Consider the following 22,964-nt stretch of genomic DNA (forward strand, 5'->3'; position numbering starts at 1 on the left):
TTGTTAATAAAATGATGCAGTGGATTAGTCAGTGGCATAGTTTGGTAAAAGCAAAGGATCATGATGAAAGTCTTCATTTGTATGCAGTGCCTTGATGGCTGATAAAAACAATGTTTCACTAAAAATAGAGAGGAAGAGAGAATTGGGATAGGGGAGAGAGGAGATGAAATTTCATGAAAAGTCATTCTGATAGTGGTCTGGAGATGGATCAAAGTGGAGGCAGTGTTGTCATCATGAAGCCATTGGCCTAATCCAAATAAGAGATATTTCGTGCCCAAAATTTGGCAGCTGCTGACATTGGTCATAAAAATAGGGGATGGAAATGAGAACTGCCAGGGAAGTAGAATCTAAGTGACTTGGCCCCTAGGATGTGGAGGGTGAGAAGAAATGAGAGAGAAGTCCATGGTGAGTCCCAGATTCCTGGTTTGGGAGGTAGAAAGGCTTATGGATAGATTTAGCTGAGGATTCCTGTGGGTAGGAAATCTGAAGATTTTTCTCCTCATGACCTGAACATTTTCCTGTGATGTTCTTGGAGGTGCCATGTAGTAGGAATAAGGACAGAGAGATCGGGCAAGAATTTGAAGAGAAAATAGAAATGAACAGGATTGCCACTCTCAAATCCCTTGACCAGACTGATTAGCAGGTCTCTAACTGCTGTGTATGTTAAAGTGAGACACATTTCATTGTGATTGATGCACTCCTAACAGATATTCATTGGAGACCAGTTTTGTGTTGGATGTTGCGGTGATTAATAAATTAGACCCAAAGGTTTACCACCTAAGTGTTTGTCTAACAGACAGATTTTGGATAGAATGTTTACTCATTCCTTTAGCATCACCATTAGAATAAATTCAGTGTTCTAATACAGTACTTACTTTTATACTTTTATTTCTTACTTACATTTTCTTCTATGTCCTACAAACAAAACAAAAATAAACAAGAACAAGGATAGCAAATCCTTAAAAGTAAGAAGCTGTCTTATTTCTATTTATCTTTACACCATCTTCTCAGGTGCACTGATTCACAGCCTGAGTTACCTAATGCCTTTTTTTCTCTAGGCACAGATATTGATTCACTTTGGAACCTCTTGAATTCTGTGTCTAAATCTACCCCTTTCTTCATCACTTTGACCATTTAACTTCAGATCCTATATTTAGCACAGTTTAGTTCCACAGAAGCACAGAGACTGGAATGTCTATAGTAAGATATGACTACTGTATGCAGTGTGTATGTTGCATGTATGTGTTGCTCAGCCCAGTCCTTGGCAAGTAATAAGCACCCAGTTTCTTTTCATTGTTCCCTTTGTTATTTCTGTCTTCCTCTTCCTCTTAGTGTTGCACAGACTCCTGATTCAGCTCTCAGGAATAATCTGACTAAAGAGGATTAAATAAAAAGAAAAAAAGGATCAAAAAGAGAAAGAGGAATGCTGTATTTCTAACATGGGAAACTCAATTTGTCAATGAAGTTAATCCCTCCTCATTTACACATTGCTATTAGATTAATTTTCTTAAAAATCATCTCTAATTTTGGCATGTAGCCTTTTCTTTCTTAGTTGTCACTATTGCTTTATTGCCTACCAGATAAAAATCATATTATGTTCTGCATCCTACCAACACTTATTCCTTACTGTATCTTTCAATCATAAGCATCTTCCAGCTCAATTACTTGATGGCTCATTCATGTCCCATGTTCTTATCTCCTGCACCCATATTCTTTTCCTGTAAAACCCTCTTTCCCATCTTTACCCTTTTGTGCTAACCCCCCACTCATCTTCCAAGACCCATTTGTTTGCCTGTTTCCTTATGCTTTCCCAGACCCTTCAGTTAGTCTTCACTCTGAGCTCCTTAAGTCTCATGAACTCTTTGTTTGTAGGTTGGAGTTTGTAAAGTGATGAAGGTGATTCCTGACTTTGTCACTTGCTGGCAAAATGCTGTTGGACAAGGAACATAATTGATGTAAGAAAGTTCTATATTCCCATTTGAAATGAAGAATAATAATAATACTTACATGCAAAGGCTTTTGTGAAGACTAAAGAGTATAGTGGATATAAAAACAAACTTTACACGATGCTTTATAGCATGTAATAAAGACTAAAGAATTAGCTACTGTCCTCAATTACTATTATTATTTTCTCTTACAGCACTAAACAACTTCTACTACATATCACAGTTAGTTACCTGTTCATATCATCAGTCTTCTAATTGTTTAAAAGTTCCTCGAGATCAAAAATCTCAAATCATGCATCTGTGTATCTTTCAGAACACTGGGACTACACAGAAGAAACTTCAATAATGTGTTGAGAGAATAAATGTAAATTATCTGGCTGATAGTTACAAGATTTTGTTGCCCTACAGTGTGTTCAGATGAAGCTTGTTCCACGAAACCCAAATGAGACAAAACAAGTTTTTGCCGTAAAAGCAGAATTTGGATTTTGTTGTAAAATTACTAAAGGGAAGGGAGGAAATTTGAGAGTACTTTGGTTGTTAAGATTCTTAATCAAATAAGGATTAGGAAAGGAGGCTGAGCATACAAGTGAAAAGACTGGAAGAAAATAAACCAAGCATGGCAGAGGGAGGACATCTGAAAAAAAAAATTTCTAGTTGCCAAGCAAAACTGAAGAATAACAAGATGTCAGTATTGAGTTGGTATGGTCAGTGAACAGGAAACTTGAATAGTGAACAAAAAACGTTTGGATGTTAAAAATGAGTTTGAGAGAGTTTGCTGCCAGTGTGAGCATCAAACATGTTTAAGGTATGATTTCTTGAAGTTATTTTAATGGTAATAAAAGCAGATTTCTGTTAAAATAATATTGTAGGAAATATTTTTTTCTGTAATATAAAGTGAATAAATAAGGTGATCATAAGAATCAAAATGAATGCCTTTCATCAGTATGACAGCAGGCATTTCCCCTGTGATGTCACCTTTGAAAGTGGCATTGTAGAATAAAAATCCAAAATATACTTTATTTCAGAAATAATTATAAAAAGAACAAACTCTGTGGAGCATTTAGGTCTTCTCTATAGAATTAAAATGGAAAATATAGAATATTATCTAATGAAGGCAAAAGAAATTTCCCACTGAAGTAAATAGCTAACGTTTACTGTGTGTTTGTTATTTGCTAGGGTCTTTATATTAATCATTGAAATTTATTCTTTACAATATCTCTCTAATAAACATCTTGACTTTCTTATTTTAAACTTAAAAAGATTGGCTTTCTTAGGACTACAAAACTACAGTAAAATGACATCTAAATTCAAACCTGTCTGGAAATCAGAGGTGCCCTCTATCACATTACCTCCCTGCTATTGCCATTAAAATAGTACATAGTTATCTCATTTTTCTTCTTTATCCTACATATGAAGTTGTGGTATTAGTATTACACAGTTGATTGAGGACATTTTAAATCATCTAACAAGTCGTAACAGTGTCCTTCAAAAATCAGTAATCATTGGGGCATAAATGTTTTAGTTACAGGGATTTGTATTAATAGAGGTGGCAAACTCAATGTCTCCATATGCTAGACCACAAAGTATCTGTAGGAAGGAAGGAAGGAAGGGAGGGAGGGAGGGAGGAAGAGAGGGAAGGAGGGAGGGAGGAACGAGTTCCAATTCTTTCTTATAGACCCAAAGCTCTTGGAAATTATTGAGTTGAAATAGATAGAACATTCTTTAAACATAGTCTGAAGTCATTTTGAAAAAGATATGCAGTAAAATAATTATCTTGTTACAGTAGTAAGTAGCTGTAGGCAAGCTCAAATGTTTAGTTCCATAGAATAGACATGATGTCTTTTATCTGAATACTCACAGTTGTTGCCCATCTTTTTAGGGTAAAATGAAGTCTCAGTATTACTGATCTGAGGGCTGTGCTGTTCTGATGCACTTCACAGGCCAGTGCAGATAACTATGTAATTATTTTGACAGGGACACATGAGTAACACTTATGGATGAGCGTCTGCAAAATTCATTGATATCGTAAAGCAAGCAATCTGATCTACAGAAGAGGAAAATGACTATGCAGCTATACATTTTTGAGATAAACCATCTCTCTGAATGCGTAGTTGATGCTGCTATTTATTATAAGCATCTCATGAGTAATGCACACTACACTGTGCTTCCTTGCTCCAGACTTACTTAGTCTTAAACCTAAGGAACTTGTTCTCAGGCTTATAATAATCAGATAATAGTTAAAACCAGAGGTAGGTTGTCACTGTTTAGGGTAGTGTCTTGCCACAATCTAAGAGACAGTTTACTAATGTGAAGTTGATATTCCAGGAAACACTTGAGTCATGGAAAGTGAAGAAGCTTTTATATTTTTTTAACCTGTTGTTTCCCCAACATTTCAGATTTGGAAAGAAGAGTACAATATACAGCATACACAATATATTTTTGTGGCTAAAGGAATCCACCAGAAGAGAAAATAATTTCTCTAAGGGTAGTAGACCAGCTGTGAAACTATATTGTGTTCTGTTGCCAGAAGGATAGAATTTAGAGTATAAAGATGTTTAGCCAGAGGTTGAAGGATTCTGCTGAGTATGTGAAGTGGAATTTCTGGGAGCAATCGACAGTGTCACTAGGACCATGGATGTCACTGGGTCAGAGGAAAGGGCTCTCAGATATTAAAGCTATCCCTTTGCTTAACTGTTCTAATGTTGAGCTTCAAGAGATTTTTCAAGTTGGGGGAATTAATGCTGCTGTATTAAACTCTTTGACTGGTCACTTTGTTTTGCAGGGATTCTTACTTTACCATATTTGGTATCTTCCTTTTTAAAAGCTTGTCTTAACCTTGTGAAAATGAAGATTTTAGTATGAAGAGAAAGTTACCTCAGTTCTTTGCCCTATAAGTTCTATTATTCTAAGGATTTTTATTGCACACATTTAAATTATGGGAGAAAATGCAATAATGAAATGATAATTTTCTAATTATGAAGCAACAGAAGACTACATACAACAAAAAGACATTAAAATGGGGAAACATTAAAGACCTATGGGTAAATTTACAAATAATGTTAGAATAAGAAATTGACTGGGGGAAATATTGCATTAAATACATTGGGCAACTATTGCTAAGTGATCAGTAATATGTCTTTAAAAGTCAATTATTATGATTCACAATTCTCACTTATTGGTTCCATGATCTTCAGCAAATTAACCGTACAAACTAAATTTAGTTTTCTGTAAAATAATGTTTTCTAGTTATCATGAAGACTAAATGAGATAATGTTTGTTGCAAACTATGTGTTATATAGTAAGCAATAAAACACGGTTACAATTATGATAAATCATTCAGGTTCATTCAAACTTATAAGGGACTTACTATTCCAAAAACAAAAGAAACAAAGCACATGAATAATCATTCAGTTTGAAATTTGTGCCTCCTCTCACAACATAGTAAAAAATATCAGGGTCAAATATTCTATTCTACAAGAAGTTATTCCTGGATTCCCTCCTGACCCAACCAGAAATGACTTCTTTATCCCTTGATCTCTTGCAACCCTCTGTAAACAGAGTTTACACTTTTACATGATTCACATAATGAAGGCCATGTATTAAAGGCATTTGTTTCTGTCCTAACTACCAAGCTAAACTGTAAGATTTTTGAAGGTGGCTCTTTTTATAATCATCTTTTCATCCTAAGAAGACCCTAATATACAATAGACTTTGGGGGGGAAAGTGTATTTAATAAATTTAAATGTAGATCTATTTCAACAAGAGTTTTTCACACCTATTTTTGCAATATTTTCATTTTATATCATGCTGAAATTCTCAAATAGAACATATGCTATTGTACTATATACCTGTTGAAATCATGAGCAAGAAAACTATGTAAATTTTAGAGTGTCTGTTTTGCCTAAAGACAAGCAGCTCAATGTGAATACTAAATGTAAAGCTCAGCTTATGTCCAGCTATGAATTATTACATGACTGGTGACATGTTGGGGTATAGAGTTTTAAAATATATGGGGTACATTGACATCCCCAAGTTAGGAGTAAATCAATGAAAACAAACTATTAGTGGTATACGTACCATCTGCATTTGGAGGAATCCATATACATATATTATTACTACTTTTTGAATTTTGTGTGTGTGTGTCTGCATGTGTGTGGTGATGGGGATCAAACCTAGGCCTTGCATATGCTAAGCAAGTGTTCTACTACTGAACTTCACTGCCTTTTGGGTTGAATATTGTTATTTTTCCTATGGAGGAATTTTACTATATTGAACCTTGTCACGGGTGTGAAATCAGTTTTATGTTTTGTGTAGAGACTGAGAGACAAAATAAATTATGGTATACAGAACGAATCATGTCCAGGTACTTCTATAAGATTACTTCTATGATATTATATATATTATACTATATTGACTGACACCCAAATTTCCTCTGCTTGAGTTTATTTTTTCTCATTTTATTTAAATGTCCAATTCATAGATTCAGTGAATAATTCAATTTTTATTAAAATAAACATGTTCTATTATTTGTAATGCAGAAGAGTTAAAGATGTATTTCATTGCAATTTCATCTGTCACTTGGATTACCACTTCACATGAATAATGAAATCTTTACTGAGAATGTGGAAATAGCATTGAAGCATATGGATTGGATATTCTAACCATCATAGTTGCATATCTGCTTTTCAGTATATATGAAATAAAACATGGAATCCACTCACTATTACATCCTGACTTGCTTTTTTTGAACACTGGAAAATAATAATGATTATAATTTTATATTAAAATTTTCTTCCTTAATTTTGTTTATTATACTTTGAATCTATTAGAGGAAGTTTCAAAATCAAGAGGTGGACTGGTGGGTTGATAATGTAATCCTCAGGGAGTCATAAATTAACATTTGACCAAAACAATATGGAGTGGAATTTTTAATGATGACTCTATGGAATAGTTGCTTATTGCTTCACTTGCATTCTGTTTGGGAAAGGACTGTCAAAGTTTATCTTTCTGTGAGAGTATAGATAATTAAAATACATTAGCATAACCTGGAATATTTTACTAGGGAAAACATAGTATCTCCTAATTTGCAGGAGGAGGAGACGTAGGTATTTTCATAAATGACATGAAATTTTTGTGTAATCATTGAAGATGGTCAGAGTTTTCCAGAAGAACCTGAGGAAGAGAACATTTCAGACAAAAGGAGCAATATGTGTAAAGACATAGGTGTATGTCAGAACCTGAAAACTGTCTCTACCTTGAACTGTCTGGGAGCACTGCCAAGACAGTAAAACACAACAGAGGAAACCAGGACTTAGGTTGTGTAGTTATTTAACATTTATTGAACATTATCATCCTGGGTACTAAACCAAATCTTTTTAGCCCCTTCCTGTGCCCAGTGAGTATGGCCTGATTAAGAACATAGCTAAGACAGGGATGAAAGCAGCGTCTGATCGTTCAACAGCTATTCTTACAGGGATATGGTTGTTCATATAGAGATTTATAGATTAGCTGTGGCACTTTGAATTCCACTGGGAAGAAAATTGGCACCAGGTGCAAACTTCAGAATGTAGATTTATTTTACATCAGGCCACAGAATCCAAAGGAAGGTGGGCTGATCATTCTGGTTCCTCTGCAATGTCATGGCCATTCAAGTGTAATTCCAATGAAGAAGCCCATGTGTGATCTATGTATTTTCCCCCTAAACTACCAATAGTAAGCATGAACTTATTAAAAACCAGGAAGTTTTCTTATACTATTAGGGGTGTAATTTTGTACAATTTTGAGTAATTCAGTGAGGAATTTGGAAAATAAGGTATTCATTTATGCAATTCTATAATCTCAGTGTTTGAACTCTCTCTTCTGATTGGTTCTTGGGAATGGTCTCTAAGAATTTTATTACAGTGCTGTGATTAAAGGTATCATAACTGTGAGCCCTTATAGCAGGAGACATAAAATATCATAATGAAATGTTAATCTTTATTTTTTAAAAAATAAAACACAAGATATTCTGCTTTATTAGTTATAGTGAATAATTCTAGTCTAATCTCAGTTGGTTGTGCCAAAGGCAGTTTTTTCAAAGTTACAGGTACATTATCATTATAATGGCACAAGTAATAGAGTTATAGAATGAAAATCAAGCATTACTTTTTGCTCTCATAATTTATATCATATGGCTCAATCAATGTAAATTAATAAAATACATTTTTAATTTTAGGTCTAAATAATATTTCTGTGAAAGACTAATAATAAGTAGTGTTGTGCAGGGATGTTATCTGGATAACGTGTGTATTTACTTAACATACTTCATTTTCTGTTCATCTTGACTCTGATGTTAGGTCTGTTTTCCTTTCCATATTCACTATAATTGTTTTTAACATTTACATTTTTGATGAATGCTAGAATTCTGAAGTTACCTAATATTCCTGTGAACTTGGGCAGGATACATCAACACTTTGAACTACCACTGATTCCTTTTAAAATGATGATAGATACTGGTTCGGCCTCTCTTAATGGGGTGTTGGAAAGATCAAATGATTCAGTGCTTTTGAAAGTATCAAGTTATAAGCAATCAAAGGAGACACCATATTGGTTGTTTCTTTTAAAGTTTGTATTTATACATATTATAAAAGCCAATTTGACTTATGTAATAGATATTTGATACTTTGTTTGCAGAAGAGGGAAGGAATTTAATAAGGAGATCAAATATTCCCCCAACAGTTTGCATAAGTATCTTCATGCCCCCAAGTGTGGATGGAGGTGTTAACCACAGGCACCTAACTCCCAGAAGTACAACTCCATTGTACTGCAGTCATGACTCATGGAGTAATACAATTTCATATTCTTCCCTATCTCAGGGAACAGTTAGGTGACAGAGTTATTTTACTATAATTACTCCCCAAATATTAACCAACAAAGAGTATACACAGCTGACTTTGGAATATACTTCTGAGAATTAATCCCCATCCTTGTCCCAGTCTCCTTCGTTTCTTCTGTTGGTGGGCCTCTTCTACAAATCCTTTTGTATTTAATGTTTGTGGAAACTTAAATGATGTGTACACTCAGAGTACTACTTCAAAATCTGAGGTCTTTTTTATTATATATATATTATATATTATTATTATAATTCTCATTATATAAACAAAATGTAGGTACAGTTTAAAATATAGTATCTTTGAAAATATATCTTTGGGTAACAACATTTTATTCCTCATTTTAGAACATGATGAGTGTGTCACAAATCAGCACAACTGTGATGAAAATGCTTTATGCTTCAACACTGTAGGAGGACACAACTGTGTTTGCAAGCCTGGATATACAGGGAATGGCACCACATGCAAAGGTAAAAGGGTTGAATGCCAGATCCTCTTCCATTTTGTGTAATACAGCATCTTTCCCTTCCCCTCTCCCTTACCGTCAATGTTCTGGATGCCTTACATAATAACCGAGGGCCTTGTGTGTGGTTCATAGTCTTCCTCTCTGGAGGTAGGAAAGATCAAGGAATAATATTAATGCGGTGGCTCATAAGCATAGGTCTTAAGGCCTGGTGTGCAATAAATTGGAGCCAGATGTCGGTGCTCCAAAACATTACCCTGGGTTTATAAAACTCTGTGGAAATCTTTAGTGTTGATCATTCAAAGAAGGTCTACCCCCTTTGGGGTCCAAAAACCACTAGGATTTGCTTAGAAAAACTATACAGAGTCTAACTTATCCCAGAGGGCTTGCTTCAAAATTTGGATCTTCTGAGAGTTTGTTGAGGATTAAGATTTCATCTGTGAGCCCCAAATCTTCTTTCTCTTACTTCCTACTGATTCTGATGTCTTTTTGATATGAAGAGTAAAGTTTATAACATAAAGAACTCTTGATATTATAAGCAGATGCAGATATAATTCCTATATTTGAAGGAAGGAGAACTTTAGACAATCTCAATATTCTCCTAAAAATTGCTTGAATAAAGACTCCCAAGTTCCTATATCTCTGTTGGAAATGGAGAAAAGCTGAGATATAAGTAGTTTAGATGTAGAATCTGAATCATTGAGTTCTGTGCTTCATCAATAGGATGCGACCTTGCAAATTACTTCAAAGAAAATGTGCACATGGTCTGGCAGATGTATTATTTTTTATTTATGAGGTTTATATTTTAAAGCCATTTGTGAATCCTTGATGAGCCAGGTATTTTTCCCCCAGAATGGAGACAGATTTAGGATTGAGGACCAACAGAGGCACATGGCTTCTTTGTGTTCATTCCTTTAACTTAGCACCAGAATTTCCGATTTCTACATTCCATTACCCTAAGAAACCATATCCTAGCTAACTAGAAGAAGCACATGCTAAAAAACTAGACAAAACTTCAGCCTCAATGCCTGAAACAACCTGATCTAGTTCATTCATAAGATACTGTCAATCTGAGAAAGCAGCCTCTGAGTCTTAAAGAGCCAAAAGTATAAACTTAAGTGGAAACAGAAGCTTTGAGGGGAACTCAGTCTCTCCCATCTTGGTTTTTAATCACTTTTTTGTTATTTTTCCTACCTGCCTTGTTTTCCTGGTTTTTTCGCTCTCTTTTTTTTCCCCCTGAACTTCTTTGAAGGCAACACATCCCAAAAGATGACCCATACCAGGATTCAGATCTTAGCTCCTTTTCCTACTCCCAGAAAAAAAAGTTTCCCTTTATTCTCAAACTCATTTTAATACATCAGTCTTTACAATGTCTTTGCCCTTAATCCTATATTCTGACCTATCCTTACCTGAGAAATGTCAGACCCTCCCCAAAGATCACTATAATGAGTTCTTCTTACTACTGAGAAATTCTAAGCCACCAGGACTGGCTTAGAACTTTTCAAAGGATGGGGTATCTGCCTAATATTCTGGCACTTTGGTTTATGTTTAGAATGGTCACAGCCCTATGAGATCCAAATCCCCTCCTATTTCCCTGGCTCAGTATCTAGGAGAGCTGCCATTTTTTAGGCTTATTTTCAAATGGAATTGTTACAATGAGATTGAATCTGAATTTTAATGTGCTTCTTATTGTGTAAGTTACTGTTTTGTTAAAAGGAGTTTCACTATTTTTTTTTACTGGTAAATATCTTTCACATTGGAAATAGTAGTTTTACAAATTGTGTTGAAATTTCTTACATGGATGGAAAATATTAGTATTATAATATTAAAAATATTAGAAATTATAATAGCTTATGTAATTTGACATCCACACCTCTAAGAAAATGAAAGAAGTTGGACTTCGAGATTATTGAAATACTTCTAACATGCTAAAATCATGTACCTGACTTACATTCTTTATTCATGTATCTAAATTATTTTAGCATTTTGCAAAGATGGCTGTAGAAATGGAGGAGCCTGTATTGCTGCTAATGTGTGTGCCTGCCCACAAGGCTTCACTGGGTCCAGCTGTGAAACAGGTAAGAATATCATTTCATCTTCTAGAAAATGAATTTTTACACTAAAGCATAAAGTAATCCATGAGGAAAATAATGTTTCAGGTTTCAAGTGGGCTCTCAAAACATGGAGCTATTAATAAGGAAGTGCTAGGAGGAAGGAGGTGGGAAGTTTCAATGATGCATATTCACTGGACGATTCCCCAAAGTCACGCTAAGGAGGTTTTGCAGCTATTTTAACTAGACGCATATTGAACTTTTTCAGAAGGATGTGTGGGATTGCTCGAGATTTCATGGCTTCATAATTCTTATTACTCACTGTGAGCTCATTTTTACTGAACTATGGGTTTTTTTTTTTAAAGCATAGAGTTCAAGCTTATGGTCAAATCTGTTTCTAGGACACTCTGCCTTCTACATCTCATTTGAACATTTTTAATAAATTTTTTATCTGGCCCATTCAGTATTCTTTAATTTTTGTTTATTTAGAAAATATTTAGAGTTTTCTTTTCCCTAATTATTCCTCATTCAAGGAAGGCATTCTGAACTCACTCTTTCTTATAGAAACCAATATTAGAAACTTTAAAAATTATTTTTAAAATAATATATAGACTATCATTAGCTTATGAGAACAAAGTAACATGCTTCATCAGATTTTAAAATGTGAGATTTTAAAAATGTGAGTATTAGCTCCTAATTAAAATTGTGCCAGTTATATTTTGGTTGCCATTGGTTAAGTAGTTCAAGTAGCAGATATATTCAGAGAGTCTTATTAGTCTCCCTAAAAGAAATCTGCCACAATTGGTGATTGACAGTTATCATGTCATATTGCTTTTCATAAATCTTACAGCAATAGATGTAGCACATGCTCTGCCTCTATTCTACCTGCAGTCATCTGATTTAATAAAAACACAAACTGACTGAAATATGAGACAGAAAACGTTCCGCTCTACTTGGGAAGTGAAAATTCTATGGAAGAGATACTACCCCTGTGCACAAAAGTAAATCACAAAGGGTCTTATATCACTAGATCATCTCTCTCTCCAAGTACCTCTAAGTGACATTTTTAAACTTCAGTGATTAATTTCTCATCCCCAATATGAAAATGCCTAGTGACTACCTTTAATGTGTAGTATCCTTTTTAAGGGTATCATTTCCTTAATCAAGGGTTCCCCAAACTTATTATGCATGTGAATCACTATATAGTTTGCTAACATGTTAAAATTCAGATTTTTATAATTAATTATAGACTTTACCATAAACCAAAATTAGATACCTCTAATGCAATTGCCTTCCAATATTTCTATCCCAGAATTTCTACCAATATCCCATACCCACACATATCAAAGTACACTTTGAACTTCTGTATATTTACACTTAGCAAACCAAGTTTTCTGAGTACATTCTCAAAATTGTACCACTCTAATATAGAGTCTGGATAATGACCTACTGGCTTTGTTAGAACCTTTTAATGGTGTGAGGAAAATGGTGTGGAATTTTGAATAAAGGCCGTCTTGAAAATCTTGGATGAGTAATAGCCATGCCCAATCCTACAGTATAATTCTCCCACTAGAAAATAAATCATATGATGAAATTGTAAAAATCTGGAATGGTGTAAAATTAATTTTAGCAATGTAATATTTAAGATGGGTGTAAAAATAACCCACCAGAATATTCAGCTCTCTCTGTTTAATTATAATTGAACTTTATGTGAATACAATCCCCAGATTGACTCTAAGTAGCTGTCTGTAGCAGCCCAGGGCTTTGAGAAGAACAGATGTGGGCTCAAAGTCTAATTCTACTGTTTACTTGTTTTGTGACCTTGGGTAAATTACTTAACTTCTCAGTGTTTGTGCCCTCTATATTTCACCTTACTCTTCACCACTCTCTTCCAACGTAGCTATGATTTCCATTTATATATAAAAATATTGGGTTCACGGTAATTTAAATTTTTTTTTCACTACTACAGCAGTTCAGGGATCTCAGATTTGTCTCTCTCCTTCCAATTCCCATAGAATATCAGAACAAAAATTTGATCATATTACCCCATGTGGAAGGAAGGAAAGGTAGCAGAATACAACAGTTACTAATAGGGCATTATGTAAAAATGTGGATGTGTAACCGATGTGATTCTGCAATCTGTATTTGGGGTAAAATTGGGAGTTCATAACCAACTTGAATCCAATGTATGAAATATGATTTGTCAAGAGCTTTATAATGTTTTTAACAACCAATAAAAAAAATTAAAAAAAAAAAAGATTGAAAAGAATGGTGGGCTCCAGACAGAAAGAGAACAGAAGATTGTGGAATCCTGCCACCTCATCACTGGCTGTGTGAGGATTGAACAGTCCTCACCTAGAAGACTGGTTGGAAAAGGCTTTAGCACTTCCCCATTTTCATTGTTGAAAGGTTAAGGATCATATTTGAGGATATAGCTTAGTCAGTAGAGTGCTTGTTTTGCTTATTTAAGGTCATGGATTCAATTTCCTGCACCACATACACACACACACACACAGAGAGAGAGAGAGAGAGAGAGAGAGAGAGAGAGAGAGAGACAATAAGTTAAGGACTGTGGGGACTGGGGTTGTCATTAAGTGGTAGAGTGCTTTTCTAGAATGTGTGAGGTACTGGATTGAACACGCAGGACCACATTAAAAAACAACAACAAAGAAACAAACTAATAATGTTATTGTATCTATCTACAGCAACAAATAAAAATTCAAGAAAAAAAAAAAAACTCTTTTGATGTTCACCATTGCATTTTTACACATAATAGATAATGCCCTTCATACTAAATATTCACCCACCTTCACTATTGTGTCTCTCTGGCTCCTCATCTTATTTCCATTTCTAGGCATTGAATTTGAGAGTGTACAAGGTGCTCACTGTTCACTTTGGTATCCTTGAGGCACAGTGTAAGGCTCATACCTTAGCAGTGTTCAGTAAATACTTGTGAATAAATAAAGGTGCAAATGAATGAATAACTAAGTGATGAGGATTAAAAAATGGTGCAGTAGCTTCCATATTTGCTGGACTTCCTTGAAGATTAGTTTAAAGAATCTTCAGGGTCATATGGTTCTGTTCTTGTATAGCAGATAGGAAATATGGTACAGAGAGGTATGGTAACTTACATAAGGTGTTGCATTATGGATCCTATATTTCTAATCTGGAACTCGTTCCTAGTCCAGTGTCTTACTCCTCTCTTTCTTCATCTTCCATTTTATCCTATGCCATGCTGTTCATCCATAAATTCGTCATCCTGTCATCCTCTATCAGGTCTGTGATTTTTATTATGCCCAAATTTTCAACTACAGGATAATCCTGTTGTCTTTAACAGTGAAAACTGTGGCAATTTTTCCTCACAAAGTAAGAAAAGCTTTAAGATTGTCAAAATTTGCAAGTGTAGGAAGGGCCTACTTTGGTCTGCAGGAATGCTGTCTGATAACCTATAAAGGAGATTAATTTGTAGTCTCAGAGGCCAACCATTTGCACCTTTGTAATAGAATCACTGGGGATGAAATAACAGGATTTCCCTGTTTTTTTTTTTTCTTTAACTATCTTAATGTTTATGACATTTACCAATTCTTGTTATTTTAGTAAAAAAGGTCTCCTCTGCATTCTCTCCCCTTATTATTTAGTTTATTTTGGCCATATATATATATTAGCAGAAATAGTTGAATTAACTTAATAACTTCACAAGAGATAAGTGTGTGCTTTATGGTGAATGGAATTAATATTTCATGGACTTCTTTCTTAACCACTGTACAAAATCACCCACATAACTTTATATTTAATTAAACATCCTAATATTCCATCAGGTATTTAACATGGATTTAGTAGGGTGATTATTTTCTGGATTACTCAGTAAAATGCATTAGTAATCTATGTGCTGAAATTTAACAACTCTATCACTGCCATTCCATATTTATTACACAGTTGCTAAAACTCAGCAAACATGTTTCTGATGATCTTATTAATATGCAAAGTTGTTTTATGCTAAAAGTGAATATTTCAGAAATAATTTAAGGCATAATACTAAAAGAGTTGACAGTTCCCTCTAAACAACAACTCATTTTAATAAAAATAAAATGATTATAACTGGGAAGAAATTGGTATCAAAGGGTAAAGCCCCCCCACACACAAAAAAATTCTGAAATATCAAAGAAGAGATCACACATTTTGGTGACAAATGGCTTCTTTTTTCCCTTGTATATAAAATAATGAGTTTCTTAGACACAGATCAAATAATTTTAATAATTTTTATTGAATTGTTAACATAAATTTAAGTTGTTTCCTAAATGCTTTTGTACCTTAATAAATGTAGTTGCAAAATAGCAAAATGAAGGATGAGGCATATAAGAGTGTTGCTTTGCTTCAAAAATAACTCCAAATGGATTGACACAGGTTGATTTAAAAATATTGTGCATGTGTGTGTGTGTGTGTATATATGTGTGTGTGTGTATATTACAAGTTGTGTGTGTGTGTATATATATATAATATATATATTTTACAAGTAGTTAAAATCTCTTTTTACTTAAAATATGGATTTTTGCTAGTGACATATATAGTTAATATTCATTAATAGCAAACTATTATGGTTCCTGATATAGTTGGACTGCACATTTTTCATCATGGAATGTACATATTGATTTAATTGCATCATATATAGCTTTCTTTAAGACATGTATTTATTTTTTTAATAGTATGCTTACTTAACTCATTAGGATAAATACTGAGGAGTAGTGTAGCTGGGTCATATAGTGGTTCCATTCCTAGTAATACATATTTTTCAAAACTTGCATTAATTTACATAGGAGATTTTACATGGGAAAACAAATTCAGAAGTAAGACAAAATTCTCAAAACATTTCTGATACAGAATACCTTTTATTGTCACTAAAATGACTCAGTTAAATTCTATTCCTTTTTCATGGGAGAACAATAGAATATGAGTAAAGTATTTGAGATAACATGATAAATATAATTTAAAAATGAAACAAAAACTTCAGTAACCCTGCTTAACCAACAGGAATATCTTTTTAAAGTATTATTTTAAATTTATTTCTGTTCTTGCTTAACCAACACAAACTTCATATATATTTTAAAAAACATTAAACAAAGAAAATTCAGGATGGAGAAACCTCTGATTCTGGTCCTTCACTGTCTGTTAAAGTCACTTGTCTAGATCTAAATTTCTCACAGAAAGAGATAGAACACAACAAGACACTAGTATGGCAGTATGTAAAAAAGTGGATGTGTAACCGATGTGATTCTGCAATCTGTATACAGGGTAAAAATGGGGAGTTCATAACCCACTTGAATCAAATGTATGAAATATGATTTGTCAAGAACTATGTAATGTTTTGAACAGCTAATAATAAAAATTTAAAAAAAAAAGAAAAAAGAAAGAGATAGAGCAGTTTATTTGGTAGCTTTTGATGGGGGTATCTGTTAATCTGCCTAGGAAGAAACCTGTATTCATACTTTCTGAGACCAACCCAATTTTAAAATTGGACTCTAATGATAAAATGATTAAATGACATGTGATGGATGGATGTGTATGAATCAATTTTGTATGAATTATAGGTTTAGATCCCAAAGACACTCTTAATATTAGGGATGGAAAAAACTTAAAGGAAACAAAAACACTCTAACTAAAGGCTTTTTTATTTTTATTTTTTAAAGTTTCTTCCAGTCTTTTATTTGCCTTTTTACCTTGTAGCTGTCTTTTGAATTTTTCAAAATTTTATTTTTTTAAGAAAACTAATTCATTGATGTATTTTTTTTGTTTTTAAGAATTGTGGTAAATATAATAATACAGAATTTACCATTTAAACCATTTTAAAGCATATGATTTAGCAGTATTAACTACATTCACATTAATGTGTTACCATCACCATCTTTCATCTCTAGAACTTTTCTGCATTCTCCAGTTGAATCTCTGTACCCATTAAACATTTAATTCCTTACTTCATACATCTGTCAACTCTGGCAACCACCCTTATACTTTATGTATACTTCTGGCTATAGGAAGTATTATATATTATTTGACCTTTTGTGACTGGCTTATTTTACTTAGTACAATGTCTTTGATGTTCTCCAAGTTGTAACACACATTAAGATTTACTTTCTTTTTAATGCTGAACGATATTCTCATATATATATACACATACACACACACACACATACACCACACTTTGTTTATCTATTCATACCTTGATGGGCACTTGGGTTTTATATTTAGATATTATGAACAATGCCATTTTGAACATGGAAGTACAAATGTCTGTGTCCCTGCTTTTACTTTTTGTCAGTTATATACTCATAAGTGCAATTTCTGGGTCATATATAATTCTGTGTTTAATATTTTAAGGGACTGCTATGCTTCTTTTCATACCATTTTATATTTACATCAGCATTGCAAAGGGTTTCACTTCCTTGCTTTGTCAGGGGCTAGGGATATAGCTCGGTTGATAGAGTGTTTGCCTAACATGCCCAAGGCCCTGGTTCAATCCCTAGCACCGCACACACACACAAAAAAAATGTTGGCAAGTGTCAGTTTGGATCAAGAATTTCTCCCAAAGGCCTTTATATGGAAGACTTGGTCCCCAGTCCATGGCACGATTTACTGGGAGGTAGTGAAACCTTTAAGATGTGGGCCTGGTAGAAGGATGTTTAGGCATTAGAGGTGAGCCCTACAAGTAGGTGTTGGGTCCCTGGGCCCCTCTTTTTCATTTTTGAACCATCATGGTGAGAAATTTTACTCTACCATGTGCCCACTTCCATGATACGCTGCTTCATCAAAGGCCTCAAAGCAATAGAATCAATTGAACATGGACTGGAACCTCTGAAAGCATAAGCCACAACAAACTTTCACTCTCTCTGTTTTAAATTTTTTTGGTTATAGATGAACACAATACCTTTATTTATTTATTTATTATTTATTTTTATGTGGTGCTGAGGATGGAACCCAGTACCTCATACATGCCAGGCAAGTGCTCTACCACTGGGCCACAACCCCAGCCCAGCTTCTACTCTTTTCAAGTTGATTATCTCAGACATTTTTTTTTTTTTGACACTAAAGGCTTTTTTAAAAAGTGCTTTTTCGTACTGGCTCCTTTTAGTTATACATAACATAAAGATTCATTTGACTTAATTATAAAGGCATGGAATATAATTTGCTCTAATTCAATTCCTAGTACTTCCCCTTGTCCTCCCTTCTTCCCTCCCCCTGTTCCCTTCCCTCTATACTACTGATCTTCCTGTTATTTACTTACAGTTATTTTTTTTAATTGATGCCTTGTGGATATACATAATGGTGACAGTCAGTGTTTTATATTCATATATTACATGGGAAAGTTAGGTCAGATTCATTCCATTGTTCTTTGATTGTTCTGTCCCTCCTCCTCCTCAAGTCCCTTCTTTCTTCTGTTTTGATGGAATTCTGCACCCCCATCCTGCTTTTCTTTTCTTTTTTCCCTTATTTTGGACTAACTTAAGCATATCAGAGAAAACATTTCACCTTTGACTTTCTGGGTTTGGCTTATTTCACTTAATAATATAGTCTTCAGTTCCCTCCATTTACTGGCAAATGCCATTATTTCATTCTCCCTGATGGCTGAGTAATACAAGGGAAATGCACATCAAAACTACATTGAGATTTTTATCTCACCCCAGTCAGAATAGAAATTATCAGGAATGCAAATAATAAAAGGTATTAATGAGAATGTGGGGGAAAGGGACACTCATACATTTTTGGTGGTACTACAAATTAGCACAACTACTCTGGATAATAGTTTCAGGATTTCTCAAAAAATTAGTAATGGAACCACAATATGGCCCAGTTATTTCATTCCTCGGTCTATATTAAAATATCTAAAATCAACCACATCAATGTTTATACCAGCACAGTTCACAATAGCTGAGCTATGGAACCAACCTACTTGCCCTTCAATAGATGAGTGGATAAAGAAAATGTGATATATAAAATGGAGTATTACCAAGGGCTTTTTGACCTTACCCTGCATATTAGTACTTATCTTCTCTGTATTTGGTGATCCTTAAATTCTTTTAAATTAGACTTAAATTATTTAATATTATGCCAAACTCTGGTGTTCCCTGAAGCATTTAACATACTGGTCAGGAACATAAAAGTTGAAGTCAGAGACAGCAACCTGATTTTTAGATTATTGCTCAATACCTGTTTCATCTTTTCATGTTACTCACTTTTTTCACCTTAATTTTCACATGTATAAAGGTGAAGAGGATATTAATATCAACCACATAGGAGTGTTTTGGAGATTAAATGAAGTAAGCTAGGCAGACAGTGTGATGTGTAGGGCTTTGTAAGTCCTTGATAAATGACATTGAATATAACTATATCATAAATTCTTAAGTTAAATTTTAAATATAGAACTTTTTGAGGATTTGGGCTATCCTTGAGTTATAAAAGTTAGAATTATTATTCTTACAAATGATTGTAGTGTTCTTGATTTATTTATAACCAGCTTTAAGTACAATTTTAATACACTTTAAAGTTTAAAATATTTAATTCAGAAATGTACGTCCTTCACATTGACTTAAAAAGTGCTGTTTTACTAAGGATTGCTTGGCCTATGCTGGTCTTTTTTTCCATATTAATTTTTAAACACTTTTCTAGAACTGTAAAGAATATCATTGGTATTTTGATGGGGATTGCACTGAATCTTTATATTATTTTTGGTAATGTGTTTATTTTAACAATATTGATCTCCACATCCATGAACAAAGGAGATCTTTCCTTTGATTTTTTTTCAGTGTTCTGTAATTTTCATTGTAGAGATCTTTCACATATTTGATTAGATATATTCTTTTTTTTAGGTTTTGGAAATGGAATTATTTTCCTGATTTATTTTGTCAAAAGTTTCATTATTTCATTATTGGTGTATAGAAAAGCTACTAGTTTTGAGATGTTGACTTTGTGTCAAGCTAACTTTGCTAGAAGTCTTCCTATGGAGATTTTGGAATATTCTAAGTATAGAACCATGTTATCTACAAACATTGATAATTGGACTTATTTCTTAATTCCATGTAATTCCTTCTTTTGCCTATTTGCTCTGGCTGAAATTTCAAGTACTATATTGAATAGGAGAGGTAAGAGTGGACATCTTTGTCTTGTTCCTGATTTTAGAGTGAATGCTTTGATATTTCCCCATTCAGTATGATCTTGACTTTGGGTTTATCATTTATGTAACCTTTATGAAGTTGAGGTAAGTTTCTTTCATCCCTATTTTTTCCAGTATTTTTATTATGAATGGGTGTGAAATTTTTTCCAAGATCTTTTCTGCATGTATTGAAAATTATCATGTGATTTTTGTTCTTACTCTATTTATGTGATCCATAGCATTTATTGATTTGCATATATTGAACTATACTTGCTTCCATGAAATGAAACCAACTTGATCATGGTGTATTATTTTTGCAATGTGTTTTTGAATTTGATTTGCTAATATTTTGTTAAAAAGTTTATCAGTGACATCTATCAGTAGTTTTCCTAACTTTCTGTGTCCTAATCTGCTGGGAATATCAATGAGTGGAGCCACTTTGGAAATCAGTATGGGGATTACTCAAAAGATTAGGAATGGAACCACCATATGACCCAGCTATGCTCTCCCCAGTGTCTATCCTAAAGAATTAAAGTCAACGTAACACAGGGATACATAGCTTATCCATGTTTGTGGCAACACAGTAGTCAAATAATAAAACCAGCTGAGGTGTCTGTCAACAAATGAGTGGATAGAGAACATGCAGATATAGATACAATGGAATTTCTTTTAGCCATAAAGAAGAATGAAATTATGTCATTTGTAGGAAAGCAGATGGAACTGGAAAGAAATCATGTTAAGTGAGATAAGGCAGACTGAGAAAATCAAGGGTCATATGTTTTCTTTTATGTATGAAAGCTACAGAGAAAAAATGGGGAAAAGTATCTTACAAAAATAGAAAGGAGAACAGTAGGGTAGAGGATGGAGATGAGGGGGGTTGGGGGACCACCAAGGGGAGGACAAAGGGAAATACTGGGAAAAGAAATTCATTAAATTATGCTATCTTCATGCGTGAATATGTTGAATACCATTATTATGTATAATTATTATGTACCAATAAAACAGTAAAAAAAGAAATCAGAAATATCCACCACAAAATGTGTTGTGATATTTTAGTTCCAATGCAAATCTTTTAAAAATTAATGTTTTATAGAAATTTTTAAAAAGTAGTTAGAAGTTCTCAGGGTTAAATCTCAAAGTCATTCTTCCAGGTTCTTCAGATTAATTAGAAAAAAATCTACTCACCCTTTCTATGTATCAGTCATGTATAATGGATAACAACTATGATGGGGAAATTTTTCAGACTCTTTATTGTAAGGTTTATCTAATTAACACTGAAAATGTGGACACATCATGGAGCTGTGTAAGGGAAAAAAAAAAAAAACATTTTTCAAACTGTTAGAGAAGGTCTCCAAGGAAAGAGGACAAGTGGAAACATTTAAAAATTTGGCAAAAGAAAATTACTTTTTCTTTAAAAATATTGATAATTTTCTCACTATATCACCTTTTTATAATTTGTATTAGGTCTTTGAATTCCTAGAATTCATATCTCCTTGTTATTTTTTAATCTAAGCAAACTGAATAAAATCACTTTATATATTTTTAATTTTTTCTAAAATAACTGAAGACATAATTAATATTTTGAATAAACCGTATATGTGCACATTATAAAATTTAAAATGAAGAGTATATAATGAAAAGTAAATCCCCTTTATATCCTTCCCCAGTAACTGATTTTTTTTGATATCATAGAAATCATGCCGTATCCTCCTTAGAATGGTTCAAATAGAAAAGCCTGTGTCATAGAGGCCTACTGCCATTCATCTTGTAAACTTTTAATTTGTAAAAGTATGCTGTTACCAGAGGGAGTACACATCTAAGGGACATTATCTTTCTCTTCCTTTGGGTATCCCATACATTGGGTTGAATGTTCCTCAATTTTTCATTCATAAGTTGTAAATTTGTCCTTTTTTTACATAGATAGACTAATGAACTTCTATTTGTTGAAACTATGATGCAGGAAGGTAAAAATGATATCTTAAAGAGACATCAGAAAGAAGGATGTGAACAACTATTTGGGACTTAGGATTCTCTAATTCAAAATATATCCACAATGCAACATTTTTATCTATACTCAAATTAGTTTTGCTTCTTGCATTTTATTCCTTTCTTATATGTTTGTTTCTTTTCTTCTCGAAGGGCATACTTCATACTTGGCTTAGAACAAGAATATCAGTAGCAAACTCTATCTTGGTCTGAGAAGGGTTTTGACATTATTGCTTTTAGGTGAGTTGGGTATAGAATTGTAAGTTTTCTTTAAGTACTGTAAAGGAAGTTTTCCATTACTTTGAGGGCCTCTAAGGTTGCTTTTGAGAAGTCTGATTGCAATCAGTTGCAATCCATCGGAAAATACTGCTTTTTCCCCACTCTAATTTCTTATAAGATCCCCTTTCCCTTTAAGATCCATTTTTTCTTGTGGTACATGGTTTCAGAACACTGTGTCTGAGTATAAATATGATTTCATTTATTCAACATTGCTTTTTAACTATTCTC

General features: G+C 33.5%; 1 protein-coding gene across 1 annotated transcript in view; it reads left to right on the forward strand.

The window, feature by feature from the left end:
- Nell2 (neural EGFL like 2) overlaps positions 1 to 22,964 on the forward strand; it is a 384,451-nt gene that overhangs the window by 260,774 nt on the left and 100,713 nt on the right. Inside the window, exons 14-15 of the mRNA XM_027934141.3 lie at positions 9,163 to 9,285; positions 11,261 to 11,356. Of these exons, the coding sequence (XP_027789942.2) occupies positions 9,163 to 9,285; positions 11,261 to 11,356 (219 nt within the window). The remainder of the gene's footprint in view (positions 1 to 9,162; positions 9,286 to 11,260; positions 11,357 to 22,964) is intronic.

This window comes from Marmota flaviventris, chromosome 3, assembly GCF_047511675.1.
Source record: "Marmota flaviventris isolate mMarFla1 chromosome 3, mMarFla1.hap1, whole genome shotgun sequence".
NCBI lineage: Eukaryota > Metazoa > Chordata > Mammalia > Rodentia > Sciuridae > Marmota > Marmota flaviventris.